We start from the raw sequence: 19,318 nt of genomic DNA, 5'->3' as shown, positions 1-19,318 counted from the left end.
CGCGCGCGCGCGCGCGCACACACATGCACACACACACACACACACGCACGCTCGCGCGCACGCACACACATGCACACACGCACACGCACACACGCACACGCTCGCGCGCACACACACATGCACACACGCACACGCACGCGCGCGCACACACACACACACACATGCACACACACACACACACACGCGCGCGCGCGCACACACATGCACACACGCACACGCGCACACACATGCACACACGCACACGCGCGCACACACACATGCATGCACACGCACGTGCGCACACGCACGCACGTGTGTAAGCACGAAGGCTGCAGAGGCAGGAGTCTGAGAAGCTCCCAGTCAGGTTCATCCTCAACTCAGGGAGCCCTGGGAGGCCAAGGGGCACTGAGACCCCGTGACTCTGAGCCCCTCTCCAGAATGGCCAGCTCTTGGCGGGACTGGCGGCAGAAGCAGTCTCCTTTGTCCCTTTGTGCTAGGCAGGCAGAAAGGACAAAAGCTCACTCCCGGCTGGCTAGCTGCTGCCACTGGAGACATCTCCAGGAGCCCTTCCTCCATCTGCCTGCGATGTTGCCTGTTACACAACAGACCTAAGAATAATCTAAAGGGCGGTCGCAGACAAGCGCCTCGTCCTGGGACCCCTCCAGCTGGGGAGGTGGGAGGAACCCCTGGGAAAGGACCGTGCTCCTCTTCGAGACTCAGTTTATGTGGAGGCCAGGTGCCGCCCCCCCCAGTGCCCCCCCCAGCACAGCACCTAGGAGACCTGCTGCAGTCTTGATTCCCATCCCCACCCAGAGCTCTCAGGGTGACTTGGGAGTCCGGAGGACCCAAAGCCACCTGTGCCTGCTGGCCCTGGGGTCAAGAGCCCTGGCCAAGAGCAGGCAGCTGCAGCTTGGGTTGGGCATCCTGATGCCTGGGTCCTGGATGGCAACCCCTTTCCTGGCAGCCAAGGGCAGGCAGAGCCCCATGTAAGCTGGGAGCTGCAGGGATACAGGAGGAGTGGTAGGCAGCAGGAGAGGGGTCCTTCTGCCCCATCCACAGTCCACACTGAGATCCAGGAGGTAACCCATTCCCTCGGCAGTCCCTCCACTGCAGCAGGTGGCAGACTGCCCTCGGGTCACCGGCGGCCCTTGCTCTGGGCCAGGCTCATCACCCCTCCCAGGAGCCCAGGAGGCAGGGTGGGTGTGATAGTTGGCAGCTAATGAAGTAGTCCTGTTAGGCGCAGAGTAACTGAGTCTATACAAATTGGCCCATAGCTCTTCATCTATTGCAGGCATTAAAAATTAAAATCCAATTACAACTCACATTGTCAAACCTGGCTGCTGCCGATTACAGCAAGCCATGTGTGGGGTGGGGGATTACGTAACCTGAACTATTGGTGGTAGGACTGAGAGCCTCAGGCACCAGGGCTTCCTATTCCCAGGAGGGTCTGCAGGGGGGGCTCTCTCCCTCGTAAGCAGCAAGACCTGCAAGGGGCCCATGGCCACGGGTCTAGCCTAAGCATTATCTGAAGGGTTACCCAGTGGAGGACCCACCGTCACTCTAAAAACCTTTTGGACCCCACAGCCGGCTGTTACCCAATAGCAGTGTATTGGTCTTACTGAATGACAGAGAGAGAGAAGAGAGAGTGTTTGCCTCAGTCCCAGGCTTACTCAGCTTCCTCCAAGGCATCAAAGCTACCAAGCCAAACCCTGGAGCTCCAAACAGCACACACTGTGGAGTGACTCTCAGGCCAATCCACTATCCAATCTCCCCTTTTCCAAGAGTGTGAGGGGTCAGCTGTCATCTTACATTGGACCCTCAAGAAGCTAAGCCTCTGGGAATGGGACCATAGGGCTCCCCACATAAGCCAAAGGCACACGCCAGCTACCACCTGAACCCCATTCTATCTAAAGTCCAGCCCTTCTCACGGGGACTTGGAGAAAAAGTGGCTATGGAGTAAATGCAGAGGTTCTGGATAGGGGTCACTAGGGCCAGGACCCTGGAGAGCTCAGAAGGTAGACTTGCCCTCTGACCTGCTCCCGTCCATGGTGCCCAGACTCCCTCCACAGCTGCAGCTTCTAAATTGAGCCTTTCTTTGTTCAGGGGTCCTGGTGGGACACCAGTGGGCATCCCTGGATGGATGTTTTCAGTACTGTGACCGAGGCATGAAAAGGGTAGAATGGTGGGCACTACCTCCGGAACCCAGGGCATTAGGAAGCAAGGTGTGTACACTGGTACCTCTTCGTGGTGACGCAACAAGATCGGGGACAAAGGCCTGATTTGGGACGGAGTCTGCGATCACTTCATATGCCTCAATTGTCACCAGCCAGCCTAGAGAGGGGCTGGAAATGAAGGAAGGAGAGAAGAAAGGAGGGGAGATGGAGGGAGGGGAGGAGAGGGGGAGAGGGGTGAGGAGAGGAGGCCTATTTCTTTGCCATCTCCCTTTAGAGAGTTCTAGAGGTACTCCATCCCCTACAGGACGCCCTATAAGGACTTGAAGGCCCAGAGCCCCAGGACTCACCACACACAGTGGACGTTTGAACTCTCCACCCCCCCCCCAACACCGCCATCCAGGATCATGTGGTTCCCACCTGGCCCCACAGAGTCCAAGGCTGGGGGCTGGGCAGGTGCAGCCCACTCCGGCCCAGGCAGATGTGTGAGGTGTTCGACAGTGCTGCAGCTGTCCATCCAGCACTTGGGGTGGACTCACGCGGCAGTGGCCCTGCTGCAAGTAGGAAGTAGGGGCGTCCCCACCCCCACCCGGGAAGGGGTCAGTTTCCACACAGAATCACAGTCCCAGTAAGACGCCGTCCTGAAACCTGGAGAGGAAAGTTTGCAGGGGGTAGTGCTCTGATCCCTCATCCGGTACCTGAGGCCACCTAGAGAGCCTTGGACCTCTCTCTGCCTGTCCTGCTGCGATCCCACCTGCGCACCGGTGCCCAAATGGAGAAAAGAAGCAGCTGAGCCCCGCATGGGCTCGGGAACCGCAAGTCCCCCCTCCCAGAGCGCAGCCCCTACCCGGGGCCAGGAGCAGCGGCGCCCCCGCGCGTCTACCCGCCCCAGCCCGGTGTCTGCAGCAACAGGAGCGGCACCTACTGTGCTTCTGCGGGGCGGCTCCCGCGTCCATTGTCTCCGCGTTGACAGCAGCGAGATGGCAAGGAGGGCGCGGACTTGGGTGGTCAGTGGCCGGGCTCTGACTCGGGCTAAGGTTCCTAGGGCATCGCTTCGCCAGGGCTGGTGGCCCGCGGCGGGCTGTGCGCGCAGCACATTCGGGCGCTGTGACACTGAGCCCCGTGGAGGCGCCGCGCGAGGAGCACGCTGTCACTCGTGCCGCCCGCACCACACCCCCTGCCCGCCCCACGCTGGGAGGGGGCCTGGGGGCCCCAGGCTGCGCTGCGCATAGAGCGGGGCGCAACGTGGAACCTCGGGTAAGCGCAACGCAGAGACCGAGCGCCGGGCGGGCGCGGGGCGGACAGCGGGGCTAGCACCCGCCCCGCACCCGCCGCAACCAAAGTACTCTTTCTGCAAAGATGCACCCGCAGCCTCCCCCCTTGCCTCTGCGTGGCCAGAGCCTTGAACCAGAGGGGGCGGGGCCGAGAGCGCTTCCCCCATCTGGAGGCTGCCAAAGCAAAGCCCTGAGCGGGAGGTCATTGCTCTCTGCCCCCCAGTCTACCCCAGGTGCTTGAAGAGGAGGGTCTGGGTCACCTCTCCCCAAACAAAATGTCAGGGGTCACATGCAGAGCGCTGACGGTCCCAAGACCAGTGGAAAAGGGTAATAGTTCGGCCCTCAGAGCTGGATAGGAACATCCCTTGGCTCCCTTCTGGAGAACTGATTCTGGGTCAGAGTGGGAGGGGGCTTGGTGCTGCTGTCTTGGAAACCGCTGCTCAGGCCTGGAGAAAGGACCAGGGTGGGGACTGCAAACAGAATACTGGCCTCTCCCTGCTGTTCCAGGTCCTGGAGGGTATCCATAGTTGTTGGCATAGGCAGGCCCTGGATCCTTGGAACCAAATTAGGCTTTCTCGGTAGCCCCTAGCTCTTTTCTTCCTAGGGTGCCCCCACCTTCACCCCCGCCCGTGGCGAGCAGGGATGGAGAGGCAGAGGGGGAAGGGCCAAGAGAAAATGTCCCAATCACACCTGTGCTGCCCTCCTAGGGATGCTCTGGCTAGGGGCTGAGAAGCAGCTTCCTGGTCAACCCACTTTGCCAACTATAGCCCAGGCAGGGTCCCATCCTGCCAGCAAGTCACTCCCAGACCCCAGACTGCAGAGGGCTCATGGCCCTTACGCCCATTCTGTGCTGTTTCCATACCAAATAGGGTCCTGGACTCTGTGTTTTATGGTCTGGCCTGGGATGGTTCAGAACGGGATGGGAAATCTTAGCCAAAGAAGGGCATATGACCCAATGAGGAGACTCAAACCCTGAATGTCACCCAGCAGGAGAAAATCAATCTAGGATGAGACCCATTGCTGCATACCGGGAGCAGGTTTCTAAGCCGGGATGAGGCACGGTGCAGGAGACGCATGTGGAATGGAGCTATAAGGGCATCCTTCGGGACAAATATTGTCTGTTCTTTTTGTCCCAGGGCAGATCTTCTCCACTCGTTGGCTGTGGTCTAATGACGTAAAGAGTTCGTGCCCCAGCCCCTACAGATCTATGAGATGCCCAGGACCTCCCCTCCAGCCTTAGTTTCCCCTGATGCAAACTCCCTGTTCTCTACAGATCCGTGACTCTCCTAAGCCACACTCTGATTCCTTAGCTCTGCCGTAGATCCTGGGACCAAAGCTGACTCACGAGAGATGACACTTCATACCTGTGGGGCACCTGAACCCCAAGACACTCTGCTTTCGAGGCTCTGTTAGACACCTTCTGGAATGCCTCATCTGACTGAAGCTGGGTGTGCTCGGTTTCTGTCTGGGGTAAGTAGCACCAGGTATTCCTAGCACAGCCACAACCCCCTGTCATACCATACATCGTCACCAGGAAAGATGACCGGAGCCTTGCTCCAGGAGCTGAGGCCGCTTTAGCCCTGCTATGGAGGCCATTATCAGACCTCTTTCCCAGGGGCCTGTGATACCAACTCTGTACTTCTCCTGCCGTGATCACAAAGGCACACATAGTCCCCAGACTCCACCTGGCTTCCTTTCCTGGAAAGCAATCTCCAGCAACTTCTCTCTCCACCCACTTCCACACACAGGGCATAATAACGCACAGGCCTGAACCACACACCCTCATCTTCCACTCCCTCCCCGACAGCATAGACTTCCTTAGGACCCCCGTGTCCAGAAGAGGATAAATGAGGAATAAATGAAGTGTACATGAGGAGCTAGGGAGAGGGCTCAGCAGTTAAGTACAGTATTGCTCTTGAAAAGGACCTGAGTTTGATTCCCAACACCCACATCAGATAGCTCATAACTGCCTGTACCTCTATCGCCAAGGGAGCCAACATCTTATTCTGGCCCCCGTAGGTACTTGCACTCACATGAACACACACAATTGAAACTAAAATCTTTAAAATAAATCAAGTGTGACAGGGTGAGTAGAAGCCAGGGGCTCTTAGAACTGTCTTGAGAGTGCCTGAATCCCAGCCTCCTGCCCGAGCAGATACTTCTAGTACACGCCAAGTGCTGACGGCAGCCAAACAGGCCAGGATGAGATTCCTGCAGGGAAACCATGGAGCTTTCTGCGAGCACACCTGTGGTGCCAATGTTTCTTGGCTTCTGCAACTTTGTAACAGGTATTGTCCGGGTAACCACTCGCACTGGAAGGCTGGGCTTCCTCTTGGGCTTTGCTCATCCCCAGCCATTCCAAAGGCTCCTTCTCTGTGTGACAGTCCCAAGCACCCCTGTCCAAGCTTAGAGATCCCCAGAGCTGGGTACAGACCAGCTCCCTCTGTTTTCTGGACATGGACTAGGCAGTATGTTCCAGATCATGCTCACTTACACCTTCCCCCAGACAGTGATGGCTTTGTCTGGAGCGGGGAAGGTCCCTCCTGAACTGACATGGGTTGCTAGAAGCAGGATCCCTGTCATGCACGCATGCATGCATGTGCAAATGCACATGTATGTACCTGAACACACACACGCACACACAGTGTGGCAGGTGCATGCACTTACTGTGATAGCAAGGTTCTCTTGACTCAATTCTAGCATCCAGAGTAGACAGTCTGCCCCCTAGACCACCACTATCTGAAACACAAGAGCCTCCCAGGATCCCGTGACCCAGTAAGCCTTCTTGCCTGAGGTCTCTAATACAGCCCTCACTCTCATCCCAACCAGGCCTTCTGGCCTCTCTGAAATGCCCACCGGGCTGTTGGGGCGCTGGCTACATCATAATCCTTTCCCTCCAAAACGTGGCACAGAGACTTCCTCCTGCTTCTACGCCCCATTCTTTTTGCCTGCTTCCCAAACCCTGGACAGCTTCCTGGGTTGCCTTGTCCTTCACGGTGACCCAGGACATGGCATTGCCATTGTTTTAAGTCAATTTTCCTTGTAAAAGTGTGAGTTCCTTGTAGGTGGGAGCCATGTGCACATTGTTCTCACGCACACCGGACAGCTCTGGCTCTGGGGACCTTCAAGTATTGTCCCACCTTGGTGGCTTGGCCCCGCTACCTCACCCTGAGACTCTCCCCTGCTGACAGCAGGCCCCAGCTCTCGATGTGACAGACGGCTCAGGGCAGGAACACGGCTTAGAGACCTAGACTGCAGCCAGTGGTCACCACCATGGACATACAGGCCTGCAGGGATGCTCACAGAGAGGCAGCAAGAGGCACAGCCGGGGCACCGCTGAGAGAGCAAGCACACGCTCGCCAAATCAATACGTCTAATTGGGTAAATGTGCAATTCTCAACTGACTAAATTTAGAAAGTATGTGTTTCTTTTTCTACCAGCATCTGGTCTTAAGACGTCGCGTTCTCAATCAGAAATCAAGATAACGTGCAGGGTTGGCTCTCTCTCCCCACAGCTTTTGCTTCCCACACACAAGTCCTGAGGTCTGGCACCCAGGAAAGGAAGTCCTGACCTAGCCAGCACTGTGGGCATGGTGACCTGACCTCTGGCTCAGGGCAAGGCCTCCAAACCCTGGGAGGCTCAGAGGCATCTCTCTGGATACTGCTGGCCCTTAGGTATCTCACTGGCCCCTCCTGTGAGGAAACTGAGGCACCTGGAAAGGAAGTCACTTGCTCGGGGTGTCTGAAACCTGGGGACCCTGTCCCAAACCGCCGTTTCCTTTGATGGACTGCAACACTTAGATCTAGGTCTTCCAGGATAGGGCACCCATGAGCCAGCCTTGCCCCTTCTGTGCCATCCTAGACCCCTGACCAGAGCATCCCTGGTAAGAAGGCCTGAGGAAGGAGCAGCCCTAGGTAGATAGGCAGACATAAGACTATCCTGGACATTCCTCCGAAGCAAACCCATTAGGCCTCTCCATCCCCTGGGACCTTCAGAGAAAGTGCTCCTGAGACTAGAGCCATCAGGTCCTTCTAGCTCAGGTGGAAGGTGGAAGGGTGGTGGATGATAGAAGTCTCCCAGCCTGCAAGACCCTAGGACAACCTGGAGGGGGACAAAAACATGGACTGGGATGCTGTGGCTGATGGTTTGCTACAGTGTTCAAAATAATATGAACCACCATGCCAGTGGAGACGTATGGATGGTGCTGGGGCAACTCTCAGCTCAGGGTGAAGATATTTCTTCAGTTGCTCAAGCCAGGGATGTCCTGGCATCCCTTTCCTGGACACTGGGTAAGGATATCCCGGGTCCTTGGTAGGATAGGATGCACCTGCAAGACTCAGCCTCCTTCCCTTCCTTCCACTGCAGCGCCCTCTGATAGGCTAATCATTCATTCACGGGATCACCCTCCTGCTCTACAGCTGGCCACAGGTGATCTCTGAGCATGCCCAGGGCACCCGGCTGACCTTTGCTGTACCCTGCCAGGAGGGTCCTCTGCCCGGCGGCTGGTGCGAAGTAAGCATGCAACCAAGCTGTAATAGTAGATTCTTTGGGGACTTGGGGGCCCAGCAGGGGGTTCTGGACACAGGTGGGGTGTGATTGGCTTAGTGCAGATAGTGGAACAGAGCGGGGGGGGGGCAGAGGGAGGCTAGAGAGAAGGGAGGGGCTGGTTAGTGAGACCCTTAGCCACCCAGGTGAGATGCTGGCAGGTGAACTCCAAGACAGGTGGGTGGGTGACTATGCACGCGTGTGTCGTGAGTTCAGTGTGTGTGCGCGTAACATGTTGCGTGTTACACGGTCATGTGTATGTTTATGTGTACATCTGTGGGTTGGGAGAAGAAGCAGACGGTGTGATCACTGGCCCCTGCTCAGCTAGGGAGCGAGATCTAAGGGCTCTTCAGATGGGGCAGAAGCTGAAGAGACAGGAAACATGGACGGAGCCTGAGGCACAGAGGAGCCCCACGGGGTGGGTGGATAACATGGGTTTGGGCAGAGGGACTCTGCTGGAGTTAGCACTATTTGGTGACAGAGAGAGCTGAAGTTGAGCTTGGCATTTAGCTGGAGCTATCTAGGTGGCCATGGCCGCACCCAGTTGGCATGGGCTGGAATGGAAGCTAAGCAACGGGAAGGACATTGGGGGTAGGGGAGAACCCGAGTCTCCAAAACAGAACATCATGCTCAGAGAAGAGGAGGTGGCAGCCCACCAGGACTCTGAACCACTGCTGACCACTCACTGGGAGGCTGGGGGAAAAAGCAGGACCCCTAGATTCCTCGCCCAGAGGTTAGGACCACACTGCCTGCCCTCTGGGGTCAACTGTTTATGGGCTAACAGGCTGTACCAACCATTAACATCAACTGGTAGGTCTTCATTCACGGACCACACTGCCTGCCCTCTGGGACCAACTGTTTATGGGCTAACAGGCTGTACCAACCATTAGCATCAACTGTGTACCAGGCCCACAGAGCTATCTCAGCAGACGAGAGAGAGCCCAGCCAGGCTCTTGAGAACAGAGCTGACGGAGGCTAAGCAGAACTTCATGTCCCCCTTGCTCCTTCCAGACACCCTAGCTGGACTTGACCGCTCTGCCTATACCTTCCTCTCTCTGCAGACTCGCACCGACCTCTGAAATCCAGCCCACGGGAGACACTGCGATGGGACGGGGTCTCCTGCACATCCCCAGGGCCAGTGACAAGGAGACAAGAATAGCCTAGTACCTGGCCACACATGCCGGGAGCTCTCCCTCCTCCCAGGGACAAGGCTCGGCCCAGTGGCGTGCCCTGAGAGAGAGGAGGCTCCAGCGCCCTATACCTAGCCACTCACTGGGAGGCTGGGGGAAAAAAGTGAGAGACTCTGAAAGTGAAAGTCCCAGGTGGCCAGCTAGTTCCCAACTCCTCTGGCCAGGTATCCCAAACTGAGTCCACCCTGAGCTGGAACCTTGCCAGGACGCCTTGGGCTTCCTGCAGTAATGTCTCTGAACCAGCTCTTTAATGGCTTATGGTCTCCCCTGCCACCAATCCTTCATCAGCGGCTTCCTCTGACTCCCAGTCTCTCATCCTCAGAAGGGTAGCTGGGGCTACCAGCCAATCACTTTAGATCAGAAGGGGAAGTACTGCACCTGGGCTCCAGTGCTCAGCAGTTGCTCCCAGAGGATCCCACAGCGGCTCCGGGTTCTCTTGACAAGGTTTTCTCCACCTTCCACCCCAACTCACATATGCCTCCAGCCCCAGGGAGCTCCTAAGCGGCTGCTATTAGGCCACGTTCCTAGTCACAGATGTCTTCCAGGACAGTCCATGCATCCTTCCGCCTTTGAGAAAAGGTTCCAGGGCCAGCGAGATGGTTCAGAAGCTAAAGATGCTAACTGCTAAGTCTATCAGGCAGAGTTCGGTCCCCAGGACCCACCTGGTGGAAGGAAAGCTATCCTCTGACCCCCACACCCATGCTGCATGCTCGCACGTGCAGACAGACAGACAGATGCGATTTCTTTTATAAAAAGAAAAGACTCTGCTTCTGCACCCGGCAGGGCTAATGCTGGACCGGCAATGGGGCACCCCACAGGTTCCAGGCCAGGCCAGGCCAGGCCAGCACACAGCTTCACTGGCATTCACTCAGCCAGGCCCCTCCTCCGGTTGCTCAGCAAGCTCAACTTCAAAGAACCCAGAGGACATCAAATGCTGCCTCATACCCACAGCCTCCTGGAAACGAGTTTCCAAATTGGACAAGCTGCCAGACTCCCCTGCAGCAACACTGGTGGTAGTTTCACTTCAAAATGTACTAGACACTGGCTGATGACCCATGGGTGCCGAAGGCAGCCATCAAAATCCAGGGTTCTGGGACTCAGGAGACTGAGGGAGAAGGACCTTGAGCCCAAGGCAGCATTTAAGGATAGCCTGGGCTACTCAGCGAGACCCTGTCTCAAAGCAAAAGATAATAAAAAGTATAGGAGTGTAGCTCAGTGGTAGAGCATTTGTCTGGTATATGCAAAACAAATTAGGGGCTAGGCAGGTGACTCACTTGGGAAAGTGCTTGCCATGCCTGAGGAGTTCAGCACCCACATAAAAAGGCAGGGTCTGCAGCAAACATTCATAATCCCGGCGGGCAGGAGGTGAAGACAGGCAGATCCCAGGAGCTCACCAGCCAGCCGCCCTAGCGAGTGGCAGACCCCGTCTCACTCTAACTGAAAGTGACTAACTCTTCAGTCTGACACTGAAGCCAATCCCTGACCTCCACACACAAGCACATATGTGCACACACGCACGCGCACACACACATGCATACACACACACAATCAGGCGCCAGGAGACAGCTCCAAGATGGGGAAAATGAAGCGCTGTGTCCTGAGCCCCAGGATGGGTTCACACTGAAAATTCGGGTGAGTTGATGTGGGAGAAATTCCACCGGGCCATAGTCAGAAATCCATGCACAAACCTCCTAAAGGAGACATGCATGGTACCGGTGAGTCTCCCTGGCTTCTTTACAGTTCACACTGTGCTTTCCAGAGCGGCTCTTCTGAGCAAGACTTGCTTTCATAGCCAAGAGAAAAAAAAGCTTGCGAGGCTGACACAGCGCTGGAGAAGTCCCCGGGTGGGGGAGAGCTGGGATCTGAACACTCTTTGAAGTGGGAAAGCCCCCTGGAGTACACATCCTGCACACAAACACTTGTGATTCTCCCCTACCTCAGCCTAACGAGGGACACGGGGAGACATGCTCCAGCTGGCCTGCATCCCCAGTGACCAGGCTCTCATTCTCCTGGCACTTCAGGTGATGGGTGGGAGTTGGCAAGCATTCCTGGGATACACACACATGCACGCACACATACACACATGCATGCGTGCGCGCACACACACGCATGTGCACACACACCCTCTATCCCTGGAGAGCATCCCAGCTTCAATCGCTCAGCAAGCCAACCCCTTCCTGGATCAGCTGGGCCGTCTCTACTCGAATGAAGTAGAAGCCCAGCTCTGTGTACCTGGGTGAGCAGGGGACAAGCGGTCTCTGAGGGCTCTTCTGTTTCATCAACACCTGAGCACACAAACAGCTGTGACTGGATTCTAGGTGGAAGCAGGGGCTCCCTTGGCATCACTAGCTCAGCACTGGGGGTCACTCCAAATACCCACCATACCTCAAAGGACCTATCTACTGAAAATGGCAGAGCCGGCCACAGGAAGGTGGGTGACAGACCCTTGGGGTCTCCCATCTCAACGCCAACCACACTGGGAGAGAAATGAGACTTTTGCCTGCAGCCCCCGAAGTAAAGACAGCAGCCCGTCAACCTCCCTGGTCCAGTCTACAGGACTGCACCTCTCCGGATGATTGCCAGGACAGTTTCCCAGGTGATCTAGGAACTTTCTGTCCCTTCTAGGAGTGCCATGGTGTCTCTCCCACCAGTCACCCCCAAGTTCTGATATTCACCACGACCCTAGTGGCATGGGGAGCAGAAGGGGTGCAGGAACCAGGAGGCAGCTGCCCACAGAGCCCGAGATGTACTCTGTCAGGGCCTGAATAGCCTCAGAGCTCCCGACTGCACCCCTATGCTTTGGGGCTATGGACATGGAGAGCTGGTGCCACACCCCAACACTGCAAGCCTCTGGCCTGGCCTACAAGACAGTAGTTCTTATGCACCCCCATCCCTCAGCCTGTGGAGTGAATTGCTCTAAATGAAACCTGTTACCACAGATACACCAGAGTGGGATAGGACAGACTGCATGGGAAAAATGTTGGCCGTGAAGGGAATTCAACATTGCTCCACTGTCCAGAGCCCTGAGCCTGAGCCTACGCTGCCCATCTGCCCTGGCCACAGCCTCAGCATCTTAGATTGTCAGAAAATGAAGTCTAATCTCCTGTGATTTGCTAAAGCGAAGAGGTCAAGACGCAACAAAGAGCGGTAACAGCAACGATGACTGGGCACTGCGAAAGCTACCTGACCCAGGATCCAGAGCACAGTGGGCCGGGATCAGCCCCAGAACAGACCCCAAGTACACGCAGCTGGTGCACCTGGCTAACCCCTCCCTCTCTCCCTCCCCGTCCTCACACACACACACACACACACAGGAATCTGAGCTGACATTAGGTGCTAGCCCAAAGAACCGAGACCCGCTTCAGTTAAACTAAGAACAATCCACACGTGGCTAATATTCTAAGTACCATTCATGTCCCACCCACTCAGTTGGTGACTTCCCATTGCTTCATAGGACTGCTTCAGAAAGTCAGGCCTTCCAGAAAAACCTTCAGCCCCTACCTACAGACTCAATCTAGACCTAAGACCTGCAAACCAGGTGTGGGGAGGGGCTGTGGGGCACTCAGTGACAAGGGTACCTTAAGCCCAAGGCGGAGACACAAGAAAGAGGGCCATAGAGCAGGATCCTGCTTCCTGGGACGGTCACGCCTGGATCCATGCCTGTTTGTGCACCTAACAACTCAGGCTGGGGTCAGGGCTGTGGGAGGAACCCTGGGGCTTGCTAGGGCTCCATTCACCTCTCTTCCTCCAGCTAGTCACCCCCTTTCCTGGTGTCCATTTCAGATAGAGCAGGGACTTCGCACAACTGAGCAGACAGATCCCCACCCTCAGGTGGGGAGGCCTGTCCGGGCACATCTGGAGAATGTGGCTCCATGGGCAGAAGAGTGTGTGGCGTGAACACGTGCAGCACACGCGGGCACACGCGGGCACACACACACCCACAAGCAGAGGCAGGCCCGCCCCTTGACAGAGCATGCAGCAAACTATAAACAGGTGAGCAGAGAATCCCCCACACTCCTTTAGACCCCAACGCTTGACCTGTAGTCCTTCCCTCATCAGATAGCCGTGCTGTCCTGACAGCTGGCACCCAGGAGTTAATGCAATCTTCGTTCCGGGTAAGGCATACAGTTCACTGTGTCCAGCCAGAGAGAAGAATTTGCTTATGCATAGGATCCGTGTATATTAGCTGCCTTCCCAGGTATGGGAGAACCCATTTGGGGGAAGCTGGCAGACTCTCCTCTTCAGGTGACATGAGAGGACTCACACCATCCCCCGGGCTCAGGGGACAGAGTCACTCAGCAGGAAAAGCATCAGGCAAGAAGGAGGCCTTACTCACCCACAGGCAGAACGTTGGCGTCCAGGAAGAGCCGCCTACTGTCCAGATCAGGCCCTGGGTCCTCAGGCAACGAAGCAGGGCCAACAGCGCTGTCCAGCGGGGGAGCCATCCTGGAGGGATGGGGACTCTCTGGGATTTGGGTGTAGCCAGCCTGGATCAGCAGAGGGGTCTGGTCACCAGCAGGAGACTCATCTGAGGTCCTTCTGCTCTCAGGGTCACCAGTGTCCCCTGGTGAGACGGAGTGTAGGAATGTAGTTCATTACACACCTAGAGAAGGCAAAGGAGCAGACTGTGAGGAGGGGTGGGGGAGGGGGGGACATGTGTCCGGCTACCTCCTCCTAGGGAAGGCAGTGTGCTCCACAGCTCCCCCTGTTGGAGGGTTCTGGGTTGTAGCCCAGTACCTCAGGAACTTGTGAATAAATAGGTCACCAGGGCTGGTGCAGAGCCAGGTAGCAGGGGAGCCAAAGACGAGGTGTTGGAGCAAGAAGGGCACAGGGTGCCTGCAAAGCCCCACACCTTTGGTGAGTAGCAGGTGGAGGCAGAATACTGTGACCAAGCTGCCAACTCCCTCGGGAGTGTACAAAATGCTTGCTTGCCAGAGGACATTCTACAGAGCTCCATCAGAGACATGACAGAAACCAGCAAGCCTCATAGAAACAAACTTTGCAAGACAGAGTACCTGGGACACCTCAGAACAGGTAGCCCCGTGGCCGTACCAAGCTCCTCACCAACGTTTAGGCATGCAGGGGCCTAGGAGGACCTAGGGAGCCTGTGTGGGCATCCCTCATCCCTGCTCCAGCCCCTCAATGGAACATCACTCTAGGTCCAGAGGCTCTGCCCTCTCATAACACATTCTGCCGCACCGAGTGGAGGCCAGCCCCTGTGGTCTCCCAGGCAACCGTCTGCCCAGGGCAGCCCTGCTTGGCTGAGCTCCAAGCCCCTGGTTTTCAAGGCACCCCAGGTTCTGACGAACCTCCTTGTTCTGCCCTGGAGCCCATCGCCCAGTCTCCGCTCAGTCCCTGCCCGGAACTTTCCCTTCCGCCTCTCACTACACATCCGGCATTTGCTATCTGGGCCAACTCCCTCCAGCGGCTTCCATTCCCCCTCGGCATCTCCTTAGGAGATGTAGAGAAATCGGCGGGACTTGGCCACCTGAAGTCTGGATTTACCCTGGATGGAGCTTCTCGCCATGACTTATGGTGGACACCAGCATGCAGAGACCTTCCTCAGCTCGACTCTGTCCAGGCGGGAAGATAGGCAAGGCAAGGGAAGGAAGTCTCCTGCCTCCACCTCAGCCCTTCCTTGAGGCAGAGCTTGGTTTCTTCCAGGCCTCTGAGTCGTCCCTCTTCCACGTGCCCAGACCCCAGGCCCTGCGGCCTGACTCACCTCCTTCGAGATTAGCTAAGATTAACTAGGTTCCTAGAGTTCCGGGCTCTGAGCAGTGTGGGCAGTGGGCAGCCAACAGTGCACTAGCCCCGGGCTCACCCTCAGCTTCCCTCTCCCCGCCCGGTGCTCCTCACCTCTGGGCCCGGTTCCAGGTTCACCCACAGACATAGGGTCACACAGCCCAGGTCCTCCTAAGGCAGCTGAACTGAGCAGCCCCTCAGACACCAGCCCATGGGGCTACCAGCCCCAGCTCCTGCTCCCGTTCCAGCCGGCGCCCTCTGGGAGTCAGCTTCCTGTAGCAGAGGGAGTCGGAGCTCTGCCTCAACACGCCTTGTTGGAGCGCAGGCCAGGCGTGGGGCTCCCCTAGACTGGCATCGTGAAGCCTAATTAGGTAACAGTACCATGCTGACTGCCTGCAGCCAAGGCGTAGCCGCAGAGGACCATGAGGTCGGCTACTGGCAATGGCTCCGCTACACCTGGAGCCAGGACCCCTCCCAACCCTGCACTGTACACTATGTCTACCCTCCATGGCACCCCTTCCTCCCAGTTATGCAGGCTCTTCAGTTCTGGAGACAGCAGGATAGACAGAGAGCCAGGGGTGACAGGATCCTTGGCTGATCTTACTTGGGGCTTATCTTGACCAGGCTACTCCTCTTCACACTGGCCACAGGACCTAACTAACCCTCGGGCCTATACCCTACGCCTTATCCTAGGGTGTCACTCAGACTCTTGCCTGTACGCCAACCTCAAGCCCTTGGGAACTGTCAGCTGCCACGAATAACTGCTCATTGGTGGCCTCACGCAGGGCCGGGCTGCACACAAGGCAAGGAAGTCTACATGACCCTGTCCCTGATTAGTGAGTAAATCTAATTCAGGTCCCTAGAGGCTGTCCAGTACCCAGGGCAGAATGTCGACACTTCCCTCTGAAGTGAGCATCCTCTGTTCCCAGATTCTTTAAGGACCAAGCAGCTCCCACTCCTCTGGGCTTAGTACTAGGCTCCCACCTCCAGGAGCCTCCAGAGGGCCCGCTCAGGGCTGCTCCTCATCCTCTGAGGTTGCTGACTGCTCCCGTTTCTGCTGTTTGTGGCGACCCATGAGCAGCGCTAGTCTGCCTGGGAACACAAGGAAGGCCCACCACAAGCCCCAGCCTGTCCCTCTGCACATCCTCCCCCTGTGCCTCCTACTGTCTGTGCCAGAGCCCAGGAAACGGAGCAGCCACACCCTTGCCTGGCGTACTCTGGCTCAGGAAGCCCCTTTGGGGGAAGGGGGAAGCCCTGGTCTCTAAGATGTCAGAACGCAGGGGTCATCTTTCCAGTTTCCTAAAGGAGAAATTGAAGCCTGCTCCCTGTGTGGGAAAAGGCCCTGAGAGAGAAAAAAACCCTCATCTACTCCTGCCCAACAGCCGGCTCACCATATTCTCGCTGCCCTAACCCCTCTAAGGCTGACTATCTTCAGTTCCTAGAGAGTTAAAGAGGTGTCCACTCACCCCACCTGCCCCAGATCCCCTCCTCATCTCAGTCCTGGCAGCCAGCATCCCCCTGCTGGAACAACTCAGGTAGACCCCTGGATACGCACTTACACAGACCGCACTGATTCCTGCACCACTCTGACCCAGCGACTGTTAAAACTGAGAGGTGGTCTCAAGGTGAGGAGACATGACCTATGGGCCTAGACATGTTGGTGACGAGAGGCAGGCCAGGGCCTCGTGGCATGGCAGGTGAACTTGTAGCTAGGCCCTTTGGGGAGTCACTTCTGCCTCTTCTGTTCTGAGGCTTTTCTCTGAGTTCCTGCTGCCTACCCCTGGATTCACTACATGTAGAGAACACAGAACTGAGGCTAGCCCCAGTAAAGCCACAGGTCCAGGCAAGCTCAGCCATTGTAACAGAGCCGGTCTAGCCAGCCAGAGACCAGCTACACAGCAATGGCCAGCAAAGATCTCAGAACCCTGCGCCTGCCCTCAGCTGGGAAGGGGGCAGGTTCGGGGTCTGGCTTTATACAGAGAGCAGAGCCTGCCTTGCTCACTCGAGCTCCAGAAACAAGGAATAATATCTGTCAAGGGAAGCAGGTCCCAGGAGGTTCGGTCACTGGGTTGAACAGGCCCTCTGCAGGAAAGAAGTCCCAGTCTCTAAGGGAATACATTCATTGCAGCCCTGGCAAGGGCATACATATGGCAAGTCAGTATTGGAAGCAAGAAGAGGGTGGCATTTTAAGAAGGCAGATCTTGAAGGCACAGTTCCGAACAAACACAGATCAGAACCAAGTGTGCCGTAGGGGGCAGGCTACAGAGTGCCGCTTCACAAAAACCTGGGCTCCCCAAATGCTTTAGGAACCCGAGTCCGATACACCTCTTAAGAGTGTTCACTACCCTGTAACAAGATTGGCGTGGATGGTGGTGATGCTGTGGGCCTTAGCACTGTGTACCCCACAATCTTGAACTCAGAATGTAAACGAATAGCTGTTTCCCTTAGGGAGATTTAATGAAGCAGGATTGGGGGACTTGTACTGCATCTCAACCATAGACTCAGGACTCCCTCCGAACAAAGGAGGTGCGGTGTCCCAGAAAGGATGGAGCTGCGAGCTGTGAGTGATGCTTCTTGGAACATCACTGTATCTGAAAGGCAGCTGGCAGGTGAGCCAAGGCGTGCCAGCGGGGCATCTGACAGATGTTTTCTCAAAACAGAAGTAAGGGCCAGAAGCAGACCTGAGCTTAGCAATTAAAAGCCAGCAACATAACAGAACCCTCTCTCACAATAAAGAACAAAGTAAGCTTGCTACTTAAAAAAGGGAATCCACAGGCTTTCTCACCAATAATAGAATCAAAATTAAGTGAAAATTAGTGCTTTGTACAACCTGTATCTACCGCTGTGAGCCAGTCAGCGCCCCAAACACCACCAGAGCAGCAGTGACGCCCTCAAGAGCTGGGTAACATCATGGAATGTGTCGACAGTGGGGAAAATCTACCATAATTCAGTGAACTGGACTCTTCCAGGGGACCAGACACAGGTTCCAGGACATACACAGGAAAAGATCCCTGCGAGGCCCACCACACCAAGGGGCATCCCTGTAGTGACAGCCCCCGGCCCCTATGTGTGGTCAGATCCGCACTGCAGCCGGATCTGTAAGACACTGAGGAGTCTCAGGGCGCAGCATCCAGGAAGGATGTCCGCAGTTATGAGAGAGGCGGCAGATCTGTGTGAGGCCAGGTTTCTTCAGTTCCGTCAACCAAAACAACACATTGTGACAGATGGGGTGCAGGAGAGGGAGGACGATCCAGCTGTCCTTCACACGACAGACAGTGGAGGGATTTGCAAAGCTGCAAAACATGTCACTCTTCTGGTATTTTTTTGTTTTTGTTTGTTTTGGGGGGCTCAAAAAAAGTAGTTTTTGTTTGTTTTTTGCCTCAAAAAAAGTAGTTTGTCATAAAATGTTATTTATGTTAGCATATAATTGGCTTACCATTGTTATTCTTAACGAGACTTCATAAATAAGTATTCTTAAGTGATTCTTTTGTGAGCTGTTAGTTTAGAGACGGTTTCACACTGGTGGACCTGGAACTTTTTAGTAGACCAGGCTGACCTCCAGCACATGGGGGTTCTGATTGCCTTTGCTTCCTCCTGAGTGCTGGGATTAAAGGAGTATTCCACCATGCTGGGCACTTTGGTTTTGTGAGTGTGTGTGTGTGATGTCAGTGTGAGAATATGGACACACATGTGCCACAGTGTGCATGTAGAAGTCAGAGAATAATTTTCAGGGGTGGGTTCTCTAGACACGTAGACCAGGCTAACCTTGGCGATTGTTCTGCCCCGGCTTCCCTTCTGCTGGGGTTATAGGCCCGTGACACCGGGCCTGAAGCACTTTAGATTTTAATGTGGATTGTATCAAATGCAAGAACTAGAATGTGCCGGCCAAGACTTAGCAACAAGTCCCAGGAGAAGCCTGGAAGTGTGACATCTGACCATTTCCATGAAGCAAATATCCCCACCAGGGTTGCTCTTACGTCACTGACTGCGCTATCACTGGACATGGGGAGTGTGCCATCATTTCCGTGAAGCAAACATCCCCACCAGGGTTGCTCTTACGTCACCGATGGTGCTGCCACTGAACATGGGGCTGAGGAGAGACACACGTGTTTACAGCATCCCCACTACGTAGACACCATCAAATCCTATCTAGACAAGAGCAGAGATAACAGCAGGGTGTAATTAGGAAGTGATATGCTTTAAGTGTTTATTACCTTTGTGTTTTATGTAATTTATATGTCTTACATATGTAATTAGTTTAATTTGATTTTAATAATGGTTGTGTTCAGCATCCAGCTCTCAGAATTACTGGAGATTTAACAGCTGACTTGTACAAGCTGGTCCTCACAGGCTCCAACACACTCCTAGATATAACCCTTCCAAGCCAAAGTTATTTGGGATCATCAGCAATTTATGC

The 19,318-nt window shown here is 55.5% G+C and overlaps 1 protein-coding gene across 1 annotated transcript in view; it reads right to left on the bottom strand.

Moving 5' to 3' along the window:
* Plch2 (phospholipase C eta 2) overlaps positions 1–19,318 on the bottom strand; it is a 75,747-nt gene that overhangs the window by 52,689 nt on the left and 3,740 nt on the right. Inside the window, exon 2 of the mRNA XM_050153411.1 lies at positions 13,496–13,762. Coding sequence (XP_050009368.1) covers positions 13,496–13,604 — 109 coding nt within the window. The 5' untranslated portion in view covers positions 13,605–13,762. The remainder of the gene's footprint in view (positions 1–13,495; positions 13,763–19,318) is intronic.

The sequence above is a fragment of the Alexandromys fortis genome, unplaced genomic scaffold (genome assembly GCF_014885135.2).
Source record: "Alexandromys fortis isolate MF-2015 unplaced genomic scaffold, M_Fortis_MF-2015_v1.1 scaffold_88, whole genome shotgun sequence".
In the NCBI taxonomy this organism is placed as follows: Eukaryota; Metazoa; Chordata; class Mammalia; order Rodentia; family Cricetidae; genus Alexandromys; species Alexandromys fortis.
Note: the sequence above shows the minus strand (reverse complement) of the source record. Positions and strands in the feature narration are given on the sequence as shown.